Source organism: Vanacampus margaritifer, chromosome 2 (genome assembly GCF_051991255.1).
Source record: "Vanacampus margaritifer isolate UIUO_Vmar chromosome 2, RoL_Vmar_1.0, whole genome shotgun sequence".
NCBI classification, from domain to species: domain Eukaryota; kingdom Metazoa; phylum Chordata; class Actinopteri; order Syngnathiformes; family Syngnathidae; genus Vanacampus; species Vanacampus margaritifer.
Genome location: NC_135433.1, coordinates 35,702,504 through 35,721,360, shown reverse-complemented (window position 1 = coordinate 35,721,360; position 18,857 = coordinate 35,702,504). Strand labels below are relative to the sequence as shown.

The 18,857-nt window shown below is 40.6% G+C and overlaps 2 protein-coding genes across 5 annotated transcripts; one reads left to right on the top strand and one right to left on the bottom strand.

Moving 5' to 3' along the window:
• Positions 1-909: 909 nt before the first annotated feature.
• On the bottom strand, positions 910-13,692 carry sall2 (spalt-like transcription factor 2). 2 transcript variants are annotated; one of them, XM_077557468.1, is made up of 3 exons: positions 10,183-13,692; positions 2,123-5,835; positions 910-1,820 (listed from the first exon to the last, which is right to left on the bottom strand). In XM_077557468.1, the coding sequence occupies exons 2-3, from the start codon at positions 5,558-5,560 to the stop codon at positions 1,518-1,520; spliced, it is 3,741 nt and encodes a 1,246-aa protein (XP_077413594.1). In that variant the 5' UTR covers positions 5,561-5,835; positions 10,183-13,692; the 3' UTR covers positions 910-1,517. The 2 variants fall into 2 exon arrangements, with proteins under 2 accessions (XP_077413594.1, XP_077413595.1); XM_077557469.1 differs by lacking the exon at positions 10,183-13,692 and adding an exon at positions 5,926-10,163.
• Positions 11,558-18,707, top strand: trim110 (tripartite motif containing 110). 3 transcript variants are annotated; one of them, XM_077557471.1, is made up of 8 exons: positions 11,558-11,685; positions 13,676-14,198; positions 14,266-14,361; positions 14,532-14,765; positions 15,075-15,097; positions 16,345-16,490; positions 16,752-17,023; positions 17,851-18,707. In XM_077557471.1, exons 2-8 carry the CDS (start codon positions 13,710-13,712, stop codon positions 18,118-18,120), a joined length of 1,530 nt encoding a protein of 509 aa, XP_077413597.1. In that variant the 5' UTR covers positions 11,558-11,685; positions 13,676-13,709; the 3' UTR covers positions 18,121-18,707. The 3 variants fall into 3 exon arrangements, with proteins under 3 accessions (XP_077413597.1, XP_077413598.1, XP_077413599.1); XM_077557472.1 differs by having other exon boundaries at positions 11,580-11,685; positions 13,679-14,198; XM_077557473.1 differs by lacking the exon at positions 11,558-11,685 and having other exon boundaries at positions 13,664-14,198.
• Positions 18,708-18,857: the final 150 nt, after the last annotated feature.

Genomic DNA, 18,857 nt, shown 5'->3' with positions numbered 1-18,857 from the left:
GACCAAATAATGACGAATTTTAGGAACAAGTTTATTTTATAATTGTCATTATTTTGCACTGGAAGCATGAACTGAAACAATACAGACGGTCGTTTGAGATAGGCTACGTTTTTCAGGTCTGTTTTGAAATATAAATCTGTTAGATATGTTTTAGTTTTGTTCATCTCATGTCATTTCAAATCTGCATTATGCATCGTTCATGATCATGCCACTTTGAATTCGCCTGATTATTAGATTAGATTACAGATAGAGATGCACTTTGCAGTTGATTTAAAGGGAATTGCGCCATCTAACGCTTGCAGTGTGCTAAAATCCACTCACAACTAGTACTGTAAAATACATCAGCTTTACCAATAATTATCAGACATTTACGGATTTTTATTTATTTATTTGCATTTGAACACTAAATATGTGGTGTTTGTAGTGTCTTCAATTGAATATGAGTTGAAAAGGGGTTGCCAATCATTGTATTGTTTTTATTTAGATTTTACACAATATCGCAACTTCACTGGAATTGGGGTTTGTAGTTTTATCTCATTCTGCTACGCGAGGAGAGCAACATATCAGTTATATACCACAATAATTAACATATTGTAAATTGTTACTGACAATGTACATAACAATTAAGTATGCTTGTCTACGTATTGTATATTTATACTTTCAAAAGCACTTGATGAACCATGAAGTTAGTTCACCTTTTCAAAATAAATCTAAACACAAGTGAAAGCTATTAACACCGGTTGGTTAAAAACAATGTGTGCCATTATGGGTCCCCACCCAACTGAGCCGGTCCCGAAAATCCTGAACGTTTCTGCTCCACGTCTGTTCTTACAGTGTTCACTACTGTTAAAATGTGAAATCATTAAAATAAAGATTTCTTGTTCTTTTTCCTTTTGTTGCCATCTCATTTTTTAATACAGAGACAATGAATGTACAGTTCACAACAAACATAAACTTTATATTGTTTTTAGTAGCTTGTGCCACAGGTTACTTTTGCACCAAACAACATTCATATTGTTCATGTCGTCAGTAGATTCACAAACATTGCAGCTGTGCTTCTGGTTACTTCACAATGCATTATTGTACTGTATATGAATCAAAACATAGGGGACAAATGAAATGACATAATATTCCACACAGAAATGCATTGATACTGTCGGTTTGCTTTGTTATTGCAAAGTGAAATAATTTTTGAAGGAAATGTTTTTTGCTTGAGCCTCTTGGTAATAGGTCAGATTTGAATACCATACCTGAGGTAGACATTTACCTTTAGCGTCCAGTAGAAAGCAAAACCAGATGTGACATAAAACATTGAAACGCTTAGTTAGTCAACAACAGTTTGTCACAGCAATTACTGACAACAGATTTACTTGAATCATTGGATTTGTGTGATATACAGTATGTCCCATTGACTCACAACTTTCACATACAAACATATCATAACTGTGACTATCAAACTGACAGGCTACATAAAATGCAGTAAGGAAGCAGTATTCAGCCATTCGATCCGAGTCAAGTTATGACCCTGAAATAAATTCCTCTCCCGCTTCGTTGGCAGCACCCTTTTCCACAACAGACTGCAAAGGAGATTTTTCAGACTCATTGATTTCTTGGCTGACGGGAGTGGTATCATCAGCTGACCCAGGACTGGTGTTGAGGAAAGCTTGGTACTGGTTCCAGAAACCTGCTGAACTTGTGGATGCTGGAATAGTTAAGGAACCTACTGATGTCGATGACTGAGGTTGGTCAGCACATGAACGATGACTGCGGGCTAATGGGCGGGTTGCTTTGGTCACTACACCATGGTGCTTCATATGGCCCTGTGCGGGACCAAATAAAACAAAAACATTAGCCTAACTCAATGAGGAATACGGCAAAAGTTAAAATATAAACAATTGACATCTGGACAACAAGACAGTAGCTGAGAGAGCTGAATTGGATGACACGAGAATGGGTTGACAAGCACAGGTGGACGCAATAAAACTTAACGAGACAGACTGATAATAGTGACACAAAGAAAACATGGCTACTAATCAAAACCAAAATCCACAAAACACAGAACATGACAGTTATTTATTAATCATTCATCATACAGTTTTGATCTTCAAACATATTTTCCTACCTTTAGTCCGCTGCGGCTAGCATACGCTTTTCCACATTCAGCACAGCAATAGGTCTTCTTCTCGGGGCGAGCTATCGGAGATGGCAGAGTTGGGGCTAGGTTGAGAGGAACAGAAATCTCCGGTGCTTCACTTGGAGCAGATCCAATGATCTTATTCACACCATCTATTTGGTTGTCTCGCTCATATGAGTCAAAATTAAAGTTAGGACCCGCCTCCCTTGCGAAAGTGGAAGCTCTATGTGCATCACTTCCTTGACTAGTATCTGCAGTTTCTGAGGCCGACATCGTTTTGGGGTATTCCTCAGGCACTTTTGCTCGTGTTGGTGTTGTTGGAGTACAAAACTGATCTCTTTCTTCTTCCCTAGGTTCAGGTGATCGGACCCCGGAGGAGACTAAGCCTGGATCTGGGGCTAGAGTGTCTCCAGTGGTAGCAACATCTTGATTCTGTGTTGAAGAAGAAATAGTACTTGAGCAGCTATAAGCAAAGGGGGCAGAATTATCCTGTGGATTTGAGCCGGGGATAACAGATGCATTGGAAAATGAGGACTCTTCCTCATGGTCCACGGCCATAACATCATGCATTTTGGTACTTTGGGCAACAGGTGACGCAGATTTGGAGAATGGATCCCGGCCGGGTTGCTCACTTTGGTCATCTTTGTCAACCAGGGAAAATTTATCAAATTCAGTTTGTTGGTTAAATGGAAGGGGGGCACTTGTACTAAGGAAAGGAGGGTCGTCAGTAGTTGCTGGTGGAACTTGTGCCGTAGTATTCATGAAGGGGTCAGGGCTAAGATCAGTGGGGGGGTTGAGGTCTGGACTAGAAGAGCCAGATTTGGTCGTAGTTGCAGTGTGTTGAACAGGTTTGCTATCAGAAATAGGACATGAGTCAGCATCTGCATTTTGAAATTGTGAACTTGGGGATAGGCTTGTTAAGTTTCCAGGTTGAGGTGTTACACTAGGATCATTGTTTTGTTCACTGGTGCTGGATTCAGACTGTGACAAAGATTTAGCATTAGATTCAACTGCCATCTCACAGGTAGAATCGTCAGTGGCTACTGGGGGCAGTTGGCCACCAAGATGCATACGAATATGGTGTTGAAGTACAAGAGCATTGGTGAATTTACGTTGGCAAAGTGGGCAAGAGTTGTGGACACGAGCGTTGGGGGGCCGAGCATGATGGGTTGCCAGGTGGGACCGTAGGCTGCCTTTGGTGGAGAAGGATCTTCCACACAACTTGCATGGGAAAGGACGTTCCCCAAGGTGCGTGGCTTGGTGTAAACGCAGTGCTCTGGGGCAGCTCAGAACCCGAAGACACACACCACATTGATTGGTTGTCAAATTATTGGCTGCGCCTGTGATGCTCAGTGCTGGTAGCAACCCTCCTGCAATGGCATTATTGACACCCATGCCAAGGGCGGCAACCATCTGTCGGGTGAAGTTTGAAACAGATGTGGAGACAGGGGTGGAGGAGGGTGGAGCTGCCGTGATATATGTGGTCGAAGTGCTGGTATTTGTGAAATTACTGTTGGTTGAACTTGTAGGAGAGGACATGGTATTGCTTGATTGCACCTCAATTGTGGAAGTGGGAATAGAGGGAGAAGTCCATGGAGAAGTTGACTGACCGGGTGTCTTTTCCAGTTTCTCCACCAGCCTCTGCAACTTGGAAGTTTCAGATGTAGGTGTAGAGACAGCTATGGAGGATGCTATAGTGGTAGCTGGCTTATGAAAGGGGGAGAAAGGGAAAGTTAGGTGTGAAAAGCCGGAAGAAGCTGGTTGGTGGGAGCCTGGATTTGAGGGTAACGAGTTGCACAGCATCCCCAAAGCTGGGTGCAGTGTTGAGCGTGTGACATTTGAGGTAGAGCCAGAGGAACCAGATGGGAAAAGGAGTTTAGGCAGGTGGGCTAGCTGGGAGTAAGCGGCAGGGGAAAGAATGGGAGCTTGAGGGGGGCTGTTTTCATCAGAGTTCTTTGAGTGCTTTGAACCCTTCAGCAATCCTGTGACGGCAGACGGTGAAGATAAGGTTGGATTTGAAAGTAAGGAGGTGGCTAGTGAAGACGAGGGGGCTGAGGATGTGGCGGGGGATGAGTAAGATGAGCCAGAGGCAATTGAGACTGCAGCTGCTACAGCTGCTGCCCTATTAAATTGAAGCAAGGAATGTGAAATCAAGGCCAGATCCACGCTTGGAGGTAAGGGGAGCGTACAAGGGGTGGACCCCCCTGATGCCCCGAGGGGGAAGACACTATTGGTACCGCTGACCTCCATGTCGTTTCCATAGACTTCATCCTCAGGCCTGCTTTTTGGCTTCTTCTCTGACATCTTCAAAGCACTCGTGTTGCAACCGCTGCTACTAGTCTGACTCATATCTGTGGACCCAGTTGCCCGCAAAGCCACGCCAAACAGAGATGGCGGAAGGAGTGAAAGCGAGAGCTCTGGGTTTTGCTCACGGTGGCGTAAGAAATGCACTTTGAGGTTGCCTCTGGTGGTGAAGCGACTGAGGCACACAGGACACTGATAGGGCCGCTCCCCGGTATGTGAACGCAGATGTATCTGCAGGGCGGAGTCACCGCTAAAGATCTTTCCACAAAAACGACAAGCATGCTGGAGGCGGCTAGTACTGCTGGAGGAAGAGGTAGATGAAGGGTTTACCCCCCCAGAGAGAGATTGCAAAGCATATTGCGCATTTGGGGATACTGACGAGAGGGCCGCATTTAGATAGGACTTGCCACAGTGCTCGCTCATTGAAATATCATTTGGAGATTTCTCAGTGAAATAGTGATTCGGTAGCGCCAATGATAAAGCAAGTGGATAGTTGGAGGAAGTCATGGCAGCAGTTGAAGATGTGGAATGGTCTGAAGATTGCGTGTTCACTCTCAGGTAACTATTCACCCCAGGACTGGCACCCGTGCCTTCCATCTGGGGCTTGCATGTTTGCAGGATTTGAGACAAGGCATTGTTTGATTTTGAAGATTTGTTGGCCACCTGAGAGGGAAGTAAGGTTGAAAAACATGCCAGGAGAGGAGCGACACTAGTGGAAGGCTGGGTCGCAGTGGTTTGGGTGGTTGGGCTGCTTGCCCGTTTGTCTTCCAGACAGAGTTGAGGTAGGGATGGGAGAAGATGCTGAGAAGGTGTATCTATAGAATAAGATGCCCCACCCAGACGAAGTACCTGTCTGCAGATCTCCTCCGTTATTTGCATCTGGTTAATCTGCCTTTGCTGAAGCACGCGCAATTCCTCTAATATCAGAGCCAGACTCAACTGGGCCCGAGTGGGAGCGGCTGAGGCGGAAGCCACTCCTGGACTGGGTGTCGGAGTAACGGGACTTGGGGGACCCTCGGGCACACGACTGGGGCTTCCAGGGTGTGGAGGGCACATGGATGCAGAAGATGATGAGGATGAGGAGGTGGTAGTTGCTGACAAGCCCAATTTTGGAGAAGCCATAGGTGCACCCCTGACAGGGTTGTGGCTTATGGTTACAAACCAAGTGTCCAAGGGCAGTTGGTGTAGATTTGAAAAAGATGGGTAGCCAAGAGTGAGAGAGGAGTGATTTGAGGAGAGTGAATATTCTGGATCCTGTGCACATATAGAGTCCGTCTGGAAGGCCTTGGGAGGTGAGTGGGCAATGTGATCCAGCTGGGTATTTTGAAGAATAAAAGATGACGAACGCAAGAGGGAATTTGGGCGGAATGGTTATGACTTCACTGCCAAAGAGCCACCTGGGAAAAGTAAAAGAAGATTTGAATGTAATTAACAGATATATCACACACATGCAAACACGTGCGTGTACACGCACAACCACTCCTTACTTTAACTCCCGTGGATTCATATCTTGCGCTGTATTAGGCACCGTATATTTGGTCCAATGCTTTGTCATACTACCCTAAAGACTACAGTGACAGTTCTGATAGTTTAAGGATAAGCAGAAAAGTCAAGAAAAGGAGGTGGCATGCCGAGAAAACAACAACATCCTGGCAGACAAATGACTCACAGACCAACAGGAATCTTACTTTGCCTAAAAAGGACCAAGAGACAGATGTGAAGACACATAACCACATAAACAATCTAAGCATACTGTATATACAAAAAGCACTTTGCATGCAAGAAGTAATGAGTAACACGATCTAATAGAGTACTTAGGTTACTGGTGAAGCTAAAATTCTGGGACAGATACAGTAATGGTAAATACCCCTCGGATTGTTGTGGGCAGAAAAACAAAGCCACACAAGCGTTATACACGCTTTTCCCTCAGGAATATGCTCATGCTTCAATGCCCAGCAAAAAAGCTCCTATCAAGGAGGCAATTAGTTCAATACAATTGCAGTTACAACACCACCATAACCTGAGTATGCAATTTTACAGGCTGTCAAAGCAACTGTATCACTGCGTACATAAACTATCCACAACTGCGGAAAATGGTTTGAAATACAAATTTAACTTCAATGTGATCTGTTTGGGGCTATAGTTCAAACTCATTTTTGTTGTAGTAATGATGTCCCTCACAGGGCCATTATGACTGTCTTCTTTTTCGTTTGGAGGTCGATCCTAAAGAATGACTGAGAACCCATATAAATGTACAATCGTCTTATATTAGCACATATAGACAACAAATTGATGGATAACTAATTTTGAAATTGTAAATAATTGTTTCTTCAACTAGTTTTTAATTGATTTTAAAAAAATGGATTGGTAACAAAAATGCTTGCAATATCTTATATCTCAGTGTTGCTTCCGTATTTTCAGCGACTGCTTTATGACGTGAAGCCTTGTAAAAATACACGGACAGAGCCCCGACTGAGGCATGTTTAGGGCCGTTGATTGGGGTCAGTACAGGCGGTCTTTCTCAGTCTGTGTACTTTCACGAAGCTTTGCGTCATGAAGCGCTTGTCGAAAACGCGGAAGCACTCGCCGAAAGGTTGGCATCCGTCAATGACAGGCCGTTGTATTGACAGTTTTTGCCTCTTCTGTTTGGAAGTGAAGACAATTTGCCTTCGCGCGCCACGTAAAATGATGTCACGTGCTGGATTTGGCCCCGGGCCTTGGGTTTGGCACCTGTGGGTTACGGAAAAATTGTCAATATATTTTACGTTACATTGTATGGCATTGTATTTTTTCAGTTTTTATCATTCGCTAATTTAGCAATTTTTGTTAGTTGTTTCACATTAGCAAAGCTACATGAACATGTTTTGATAGAATAAATTGCTGGCTAGCTCTTGCAACATATTTTTTCACATGTCTCACAGAAGTGAGCACACCCCTTAGATTTCTGAAAATATTTAATTTTATCTTTTAATGGGACAACAATGAAGATATGACGCTTTGACACAATGAAAAGTAGTCAGTGTAAAATGCTAAATGGACTGCTTTTTATATAGCGCTTTAACTACACCATATGGTGCAAAAAACACTTTACAATTGAAGCCTCACATTCACCCAATCGCACACACAGACCGATAAAAATGACTTTGTGCCCTTGTAAATATTACTTTGGTTTCATAATTATATTTACTTTTTTTTTTTTTTTAATTATACACAGTTAATTAAAAATATTAGGTATACTTCAATGTGCTACTTGTTTTTTTCCCTATGTAATGTTTTTACAGCAAAGGTTGAAATATTTTTTTTTATTAAATTAATAGATTTACTCAGTTAATGTGTTTCATTTTAGAACGTGTAAACTTAACTAGAAAAAGAGAGAGAGAAATGTCTATAATTTGACATGTTTGAATGCTTAACGTACATTATAATGCACATTGTACACTAATTACACTATGTATATACACTAATGTAATATATTAGTGTGCTTTTAATTCATTTAATTATTATTGAATTATTTTCCTGCTTAATGCCATCCAGGAAACATAGAACTTTGACTTGTGTGTATTATTCAATTCCCAACTTATATAATGTCTTTAACCAGTATAATTTTTCATTTCAATTTGTTTTCAACAAAGACTGAAACTTGGACTTGTCTTTTCCCCCCTACAATTTGGTTAAAATTATTATTAATTAATCCTAAATTGGGGGTAAGTTGTTTGAATTTTATTTTGTAATTTGAGTCTCTATTGCAGAGTGACTGTTTTGCTTTTTCAGAACTAAACAAAAGGAAAATAATGCATGGTAGGTTAATTTAAGTGACTAAATTGTCTCTAGGTGTGATTGTGAGTGTGTATGGTTGTTTGTATTTATTTCAACAGATTTAGTCCCAGAACTAATATGTATTGGGTTAAGAGTTCAGTATAATTAAGTAAAGTCAAATAGAAAAAGTTAATAAAAGTACTTATTTGTTTCATATTGGCAATCATTTCCTGGTTTTAAGATTTACGAAATAAGCATTGGCTATGATTACAATAAGTGAACATTACAGTAAGAAACTTTATAATTACGTTTAGTAAGAGTTACTTAATATTCTCCTACAGTAATCAATCTTTAGTTGCATGTAAATGTTACATAATTCTGTTGAGTGTGATACGCTTAATATTGAGCAGTAGAATTTACTTAATTGGAGTGAGTGCAAATACTTGCGAGATTTTTTGCGAGAAGTAAATCATACAAGTTGTTTTTTTCAGTGCACACTCATACACCAGTGGTTGGCTGTTGCCATGCAAGGCATTGCCAGGTCCACTGGGAGCAAATCGGGGTTCAGTGTCTTGCTCAAGGACACTTCAACATTGTCACCATGGGTGAGGATCGAACCCACAACCTCACGGGTGGGAGACGACCACTGAGCCATGCCGCCCCTAAATAAATTGTAAAAAAAGAGTAAATTTATTGCTCCCTCAAAATAACTTAAAATACACTTCTAAACCCCTGACAACAAAAGTGAGTACACTTCGAAGTGAAACTGTACAAATTCTGCACAGTAGTCAAAATGCCAGGGCTAAAAAAAAATTGTAGGCCAGTCCATACCCGAATGTGAGGGCTGTACTGACTTTCGTGAGATACTGAAATATGTATTTCTAAATAAGTACAGTACTTTTTTAAAACATGATCTCCTCCTTCCCTATCTGTCCAGCTTTTTGTGGCGTTTCACTCAGCTGAGAATACCCCCCCAACCCCACACACAGCTTACTTGTTCATTTGCTACTTAACATTCAAATGGTGAGCCGAGACTCATCGCGCTCTCTTTAGTAAATTCTCATCATGGCTGATCCAGACAACTGTACTTAAAATGGTTGCACATAAACAAGCTGAGTGAACCTGGAATTCCACTGCTAGCTTCACAGAAGAGAATCACTTGCTCCGGTGAAAATGCTCGTTCGGGCCAGTGCATTCTAACATAAGGTCTTTAACACGCAAATCGGAACAAGGGTGGCGATTCTCACGATTCAATGCACTCCTTCTCCGAGGGAGAACCTGGTAAACAAGGCGGTTGCACAGACGAGGTGGAATTTGCAACAATGGCGTTGAGAGTGCACAGCTGAATGAGCATCGCCTCCTCCTCCAACACATGATGCCAGTGAATGGAGGCACAATGCTCCCTTTTCACCCTAACGCCGACATGTTTAACACGTGGAGAGAGGTGCACTGGTGGAAGAAATAAAAGACGCATGGCGAGGGGTTAAATTGCTCGCAAATAAGGTCATAATTAAAACGGCGTTTACAAATGGAAACCTGATGTATTTTCTATCCAAACCGAGTCAAACCCGTTGAACTCATCTGTTCAACCCAGATTATATGAACGCACTGGGCTACATAAAATGATTGTTTAAGTCAACCATAAAGGCCGTGTTGGTTGCGCAATATGTCAAAAAGAGAATATGAGCCCGTCTATTATGCCAGCAAGATCCCAAACGTGCCACCTCGCCAACCCACGACGACACGGCAGCAGCAGGCGTGCAATGTCCGTTGTAAACACACACACACAAATATGTAAGGCAGCGAAATGCGCGCTCCCGCTACTGTACGAGCACCTGTTGCACGCCGCGCGCGCCCCCACATCATAACAAGTTATGATTCATAAAATATTATGACCGGGGGAAAAATGTCCCGGATGTGCAGCCAGACCCCCCTGTAGGCCACAATAGGCGACACAGCGTCTTTATCACAATACAAAAATAACTTACCATGTTTGAAACGATGATTTTGGTTGCGGAATAATAAAAAGGAGGCGAGGCTCCGGAGCTTGGATGATCGACGCCTTCTCTCAGACGGGACACTGGCGCACTGTTTCCCTATTCACCACCAGGGATGCGCAGTAGGATAGCCGCATTTCCCCCTCAATTATTTATCTCCCTTGCTAATCGCTCGTCTTTATTTGCTGACAAATAAACAACAATTCCTGAGTGTGCTGCGGGGACACATGGGCGGGCATGGCGGTGTGGATCGACTAGATAAAGAGGGGGAGGCTTGTTTTCTTGTTTGTCTTTGAACGTCTGGGGCCTGTCTGCGCTCTCTGCGGTACCGTCCGTCCGTCCGTCCGTCCGTCTGTCTGTTATAATTAATGACCCCCACCGCCAGACGGTCCTCTGGGAAACAGTGACCACGGTTACCTCCTTATTGGCTCTCAGAGTGCGTCTCACGCAAGACACACACACACACACACACTCACACACCTCAAATGGACAGCTCAGTTCAGGTCAGTTATAGAAGAGTTAGACTGGGATGAAATTCCAAATCATCACAACGTTATGAATTATATTTGAAAGTAGACAGTACAAATAGAAAGTAGTACAAATAGGAAGTACAAAAAAGTATTTATTTTATGCTACATGTTCATTAATGTGTTTAGATTGAATATGTGTTTGTAAACAAAAAGACAAAGTAACCAAGTGATGTGTAAAAAAATAAAATCATAGTAATAAAAGAACGTGTCTTACACGTGAAGAGTCGCTAGATGTCGCTCAAAAACAACAATGTGACGTACACAACTATTACAAGTTTAAATTACAAGTTAGGGGAGTGAAACACTGACTACACCATAATGACGTATCACAACTATAATAAATAAATGAATAAATAAATAAATGTAGTCACAAGTACGATTTAAGCCTGTCTGATTGCCAATTAGATCGAACTATTGTTATCTTTGGTACAAGAATACAGTACAAGAGTTGTATATTTCATTGCATTGTAGGTAAAATAAATAAAGCAGCAAATGGGACTGTAACACCCTTTAAATGTAATAATTTCATAAAACTGTAATTGCCTGAAAATGTAATAAACCCCGATAAATTAATAATTTCATAATGTAATAAAGAAATCCTGACTGATATTATAATAACATTCTAACCGATAGTTATTAGATGTTATTGTGGATTTAATACATTTTCAGGTGGGTTTTGCATAACTTATGCTTTTTTTCCCTTACAAAGTGTTAGGTTCAACCCCTAACTTTTTGCGAGTAGTGTATACTTTGTATGGCAGTACAAGACATACATTGTACTTGCTTAACTCTTTCTGGGCCTCCTCCCATCTCACTGTCACGTGACTGCACTGAACCCAGTTCAGTGGTTAAACCAGACACTACAGGAGCTAGGTGAATCCGTTGGGATTAACCATGGGGTCAGCATAGTTAGCACCTCTAGCAGCTCGATGGCCACTGACTGCAAACACCTACACAGCTACAGGTGAGAAACTTTCTTTTCTGTTTCCTATGCAACCCCCCCATATTTTCACAGTTAATAAACTCCTGTTGACATCATGTGCAAATGTATAAGTTTGCGGTTGGGCATGCATGCAACAGCTGACAGTAAATCAGGTCAGCAAGCTGTCAAGGATGATCTCCTGATCCCTTCATTGCAGTCAACCACTTAAGACTCCGTCAGTGTTTCAACCCTTGCTTTATGGAACGCATGCCAATGATGTCATTTCTTCCGATACTGTCCTGATTTTGTTTTAGTCGACTGTTGCAGAGAAAAGTCAGCTCAACTCTGGCTTATTAATATGCACATTAGCTGTCAGCAGTGGCGGGAAGTAATGCAGTACATACCTATGGTAGTGATACAATAGCCCATTATTATGTGCACTACTGCACTTCAGTAAATTTTTCAGGTATCTGTGCTTAATTTGAATATACCTTTTTCTGATGATTTCTACTTTTACTCCTTACATTCGTAAACTAATGTCACCACTTTATACTCCTTACTTTGTCAAAAAAAATGTCCCTTTAGGACAAAATCATTCATGGGCCTGGCAAATGTGTTGTGTCTTGTGCCCACCCAAAAGCTACCAACTTCTAGCATTAAAAAATTGTCTTTCTAATCTGAAAAAACACATACAAGTAAGGTTTGCTTTTTAGTTGTTCTCATATTAGCTAATGCTAATGGCTAAATGGACATTTCTTTAATTACTTAAAATATTACTTATTACTCAGTTCACTAACTTTAATGGGAATATATTTTGATAGCATAAAAGGAGAGACAACACTAGCTAGCTCTCAAACAAAAACATGTGACATGAAGTGTTGTCAAAGTAGCTATTGGCTGTCCCCAGGACTGGACTGGCACAAATAATCGGCCTTAGCATTTTGACTTACCAGCCCTATTCCTGACCGCTCTTGGCTATCACATAGCTCTACCACTGATATTTATTGGTTCAGTTTGATCTCTATATTGTAAATGGATGAATGGGCTGCTCCTAAATTGTGGGCCGGTCACTTGGGGTAAAATGGAGTAAAATAATAATTGAATAGCACCACATTGGCCCAAAGGACACCGGCCCACCGGGCATCTGCCTTGTATGCCAGACGGCCAGTCCAGCCCTGGCTGTCCCAAAAGTCGCTAAAAGTCACAAAATGACATCATTGCCTAATGTGCATAATTAGCAATCTACATTGAGCTAATAGTAATGGTCGGTGTAGGAGAGAGGAATAACGTCATGGAAAAGGTCAAAAATAAAAAGTGAGTTTTAAAAAAAAAACACACACATTAAAGAACACCACTTTTGACAAAAAAAAAATCATCAAGATGCTTTAAAAAGTTGTCAGATTTAGCAAAAAGTCACCATGTTTGTAACACTGGCAACATATAAGGTCTTTTTTTTTCATCATTGCTATCAAAGTTAATAAAAGAGGGAAACTATGTGGTGTGCAGGAATCATGCCAAGTTATCAAAATAGCAAATGGGTATAACTGAGTAATAATTCCTTTTTATCCATCCATCATCTTAACCGCTTATCCTCACAAGGCCTATCCCAGCTGGCTTTGGGCAGTAGGCGGGGTACACCCTGAACTGGTTTCCAGCCAATTGCAGGGCACACACACAGATGAATAATACCACCTAGGGACAATTTAGAGTGTTCAATTAACCTATCATGCATGTTTTTGGAATGTGGGAGGAAACTGGAGTACCCGGAGAAAACCCATGCAGGCACAGAAAGAACATGCAAACTCCACACAGGAAGTAGGAGCCCAGAATTGAACCCGCAACCTCTGAACTGTGAGGCTGACGTGCTAACCAGTCGACCACAATTCCTTTTCATTTTAAGTCAATTTTAGTCTGTACTTCTTTACTAGGTATATTTCCCACCTGCAGTTCTGTATGTAACGGTAACAGTTTAATGCTGTTTAATTTTATACTACTACTATTATCAATATACTCTTTCTTGCTTTGTTGTTAGTAGACCTTAGGCACTTCACAAGCATCGCCTCACAATGGCGTCCACGACGGAAGAGTCCACCTGCTCTGTTTGCAGAGACAACTTCAGCCAGTCCCACCCACTTCCCTGCGGTCACAGCTTTTGTCCTGCCTGCATGCGTGAGGCCTGGACAAGCCACGGTGAGGGCAAAGGTCATTTTACCTGCCCTCAGTGTGTGGAGGAGCACGGAGAAGTGCTGTGTGACTGCTGCTCCCCGGAGGCGGACGAAGGGCTGGTACACTTGGCTGTCAAAACGTGTCTGCGCTGTGAAGTGTCGCTGTGTGCGGAACATCTTCGGCACCACCTGGAAAGGCCGGCATTTAGCACCCATTTGTTGGTGAACCCGCTGGGCGACCTGTCTCAACGGAAGTGCCCGACACACACAGAGCTATTGCGCTACTACTGCGCTGATGAGAGGGTATACGTGTGCAGTGACTGTCTGCTGGAGGGAAGCCACGTTCAGCATAACGTCAAGGGGCTAAGACAGGTGGAAGAGGATCTAAAGGTTAGTTTTTGTTTGTTTGCTGTTTGCTTCAGAAATAATGTTGCTGAAAGATGTGTGTTCCCTTTAGGTGATCCTCCAGACGTTGCTAGGAAAGTCAGAGGAGAAAGTAAAGAATGGAGAAGAAATCCTCAAAGAATATGCCGACATCGATTCCATTGTTGCAGTGAGTAATGATGACACAGCAGAAATTGTGTTTCTAGCCAAGACGCAGCGCACCCGTGACGAAAATGATCGACTTATACACACCGACATACAATTTGCTTGTCATTTTGTTATGTTCCAATTGCTCAAATGGAATCATTATACTAAGATAATCCACACGTTCTTTACTAGGACTGTCTGATGGAGGAAAATACCCAAGTGGAGCGGCTGGGCTCAGACCTGCAGGTGCAAGTGGAGAAACTGGTTGAGGGTCTAATGGAGCTCACCAAGAAGGACAGACAGCAAATTATTGAGCGTGTGCATGAAGACTGTTCCAGAGTGAGGGAGGACGTGAGCCAGACGATGAGCATCCAGAACTACTTGACCTCGCTGCTAGCAGAGACTGACCCCTTCCTGCTCATCTGGGTAAGATCGGGATTGGAATGACTCTGTAATACAAATGGGGCTGATGTCGATGATGATTCATTTTTCAAAATGGTGGAACTTTGTAGTTTGTACTTTCTTTATTGGTTTCAGAAATTTCAGTCAGAAATACTGTATGTAAAAAAAAAAAAAAACAATTTTTGGGGGGCTAAAATGATCCACCATGTCATATATTTTCACAGTGGCATGATGCAAACTATCACTCAAATGCTGTTATTTATATGGAAATGTAGAGCTTGGCCACAGTACTAATCACTATGTTGGTTTGATTGTGTATTCCACTTCCCGCAGGCTTTTCAAGCTGATGACACAAAGTAAGTCAATGGCACCAAGGTTTCTAATTCTACCTTTTCTTTGCAACAACCACATTAGGTATCATGTTTTTGGATAATAGCAAGCAGTAGGAGTGAAATAGCTCAGGTGATAGAGTGTCAGTCTACCAAGAGAGGTCAAGAGTTTCTTGTGTAACTTTTATTTTTATTTTTTTTAGGGGTGTCAACATTAATGCGTTAATTTTGAGTTAATTTAAGGGGTCAAGTTGTATTTTACAATTTTTAAAATGTGCAGAATTTCACAAAGATTAGATAGCTCTTAATATGAAAACAATAATGCACTGAGCTGCCACCGTCTTACAAATGCAAATACGCCATCTGGTGGCAGAAAAATTACCTCAACACAAATCAATATCATTTTTTTTTTACAGTACAATACATCTTTTTTACTTGAACTCTTATAAATTATTATGAAATTACTATACCAATGATTAAAAGATGCAGCCTTATTTCTATTAGTTTTTTTTTTACACTTTTGTGAGTGTGAAAACGTATAATTTTTTTTTATTGTACATTTAGAACAAATATAAAATGTGCGATTAATTGTGAGTTAACTATTGAATGCTGTCACCAAACGTCTTACAAATGCAATTATGCCATCTAATGGCAGGAAAATGACCTCAACACAAATCAATATCACACTCGTATTTTACAGTACAGTACATCTTTTTAACTTGAACTCAATTTTATGAATTATTATAAATGACTAAAAGATGCAGACATATTTCTATTAGTTTAATTTTTTCCCAGTTTTATGCTAACAAGAATATGAAAAATTAGAAACATTATTTTATTGTACATTTTATTGTAAATTTAGAACAGATAAAATGTGCGATTAATTGGGAGTTAATTATTGACGTCATGGAATTAATTACGAATTAAAAAATGTAATCGTCTCACACCCCTATTTTTTCTTCTTCTTTTTTTTATTTTTAGAATAAACTAGTAAAATGTACTCAAACAATTTCCTACTAAAATTAACTTATAATTCTGAGTGGAAAAAAAATACTCGGTTTTTGGGATAGGCCTACACAGTAAAAATACTACTACCCTTCCAAGTGTAACTTTTACCCTGTTTAGAGTGGAACCAAATGGGCTGTTTAGAGTAAAATGTACTCTGCAAAATTGACTGTGTAACATTCAGAGCAGCATTGAATATGTGTGAAGATGTGTGTATAGTAAGGCTGCTTTATGTCCTTCGAGTGAGATGTGTTATTTTTGCTTTGTAGGTTACTAGCTGACCTTAGCAGTCCCCTTTTCACACCAGAAGCTGTCAGTCTGGACAGGAAGCACATTTTGGAGGAGATAGAGGGCAAGTATCGGGAGTTTATCAGCGCCACACTCCGATGCCTCAGTGAACTCAAGAGGGAGCTCTGTGAGTAGGAAACACACGTCGATATTGTTTTTAAGATTGTGTAAAAACGGATTCAAGTATGACAAACAGCATATAGACACACATTCACACCAATGCACAATTTAGAGTTCAATTAGCCTTACAGTACATGTAGCACATTTTTTGAATATGAAACAACAAACATTAAATTTGTTGGTGATTGTTTTAGTTTTTGGTTGAAAATACACAGTAACAGTATTAGCTAATCGCTAAAGCTTTTCCAACCCCTCCTTATGTCCATAGTGACCAGTCTTCTGACTCTGGACACCAACACATCTCATCCTCTACTGAGCATCTCCGATGACCTGCGATTGGTCACAAGGGTTAAAACCCGGCTGCCCTGCGAGGCTCACCCAGAACGTTTCGACCACTGGCCGCAAGTCCTCACAGTTCAGAGTTTCTCGGCTGGGACTCACTACTGGGAGCTAGAAACGGAAGGATTCTGGGATATCGCCATCTGCTATAAGAGTATTGGACGGAAGGGGAAAGAGGGCAATTCCTTTGGCAACAACGCGGTATGTGTGTTACCTAGTTGGTGGTTCTACTAGTAAAGCAGCATTATCTTAAGTGGAGCCACTAGAGTTGTAAAAATAAGGTCACATACTATGGATTTCGGAGGACATTTTGAATTTTGAACTATCGTCATTGATAGCGGGTCTGCCTCGTGCCTCAGTTGAGAGCAAAGGTTTTTTTTAAAATATAAATCATACCAATTCCCTCTGTCACACCTTTAACCTGCCTTACCCACAGTATGTTTAGGTTCAGGATTTCAAACGTCAACGTACAATTCACTCATTCACCTATTTGCAACTTACCCCTAGCTTTTTGCTAAAAAAACAACAAAAAACTCACCGATCCTTGTTTTAATACACTTTCTGAATTATCCTAAAATGCCACAAGATGGTGCCAAAAATCTGTGTCTAAATAGGAAAGTATCCATTATGTTGAGTGAAACATCCCGACTGCTTTGTATGTCAAGGAAGATTATAAACTTAAAAATATATTTTTTTAATTAAAAAAAATATTACAAATATAAATATTTGATATTTATGGTTATTAATATAGGCTCCTTTTTTTTTTTGAGAGAGAGGACACCAATTGCGTGCGTGTGTTTCTTTGTTGTTGTTGCTACCAGCAGCAGTCACTTGACCAATTGGTAAAATAAATATATGTTACTTAATGCTGGTTAGTATTATCTAAGCAAATAGAATCCAATACATCCCATGATATAGTTTTTACAATTGCATTAGGAAAGACAAAAACAACTATACGGTATGTTTTCTGCAAGTCACTGTAGCTTTCAACCAAATGTGTGTGTGTGTGTGTGTGTGTTTTTTTTAAGGTTTCATGGAGTTTAACCCAACAACATGACAGGAAACTAGCTGCTTGGCATGACCGTAAGAAAACACGTCTCGCATACAAAATGACTGGCAAACGGGTTGCAGTCGCTGTGGACTATAATGCCGGCACCATCACCTTCTCTGAAGTGGGACCGTCAAACAACCTGACACATATCCACACTTTCTGGACCACGTTCACCGAACCAGTGTCCTTGGGCTTTGGACTTTATAAATTGGAGCTGAATAGCCATATTTCAATTGTAAAAGTCTGAGGTGACCAAGGGAAGGATGGTACAGTCAGTGCTATGTTACAATGCTGATGGATAGGCAAGAGTTGAACTGTTCTGACATGCTGGAGTGAAACCCCGTGAAAAGTGCTGGATATTTTATTTTGAGCTTCACCTCAACAGCTCATGTTTGTGAGAATTGGGTTACAGAAATGGGGAAATGTTGCATTCAGTGTAATGTTATACAAGCAGATAATGAAAGTGCAAGCAAAGCAAAAATAATCACAGACATTAACATAATTTAAATCTATTGGAAAATAGATATAAAACAGATTAATTGTTGTAATTTTATTTGGGGGGGGGGTCTACTGGGATTTATGTAAGTGAAATCAACTGTGGGCATCATGAAACATTTATTTAGTATATAATAATTTAAGATTGATAACTGTCCTACAAGTATAAACAGAAGTTAATGACTGTATTATTTAAAAAGAAAAAAAAACTAAAATAAAGAAAAACTATTGAAGATACCAATTAGACAAGAAAAGGTGAAAACAGAATTGTGGAATTGTATTGCTGGAAGAAACGTGTTATATGACTTTCTGTCAATAAAGTGAATGACAAAAGCAAAACCCACTTGTTAATATTTCAGGTGCTTACTGAGACATTTTTGTTTTGTTTTGATTGTGAATAAATACAGTATATATTAATATAATAATAATATATATATATATATATATATATATATATATATTTTTTTTTTTTTTAAATGCACACAATGA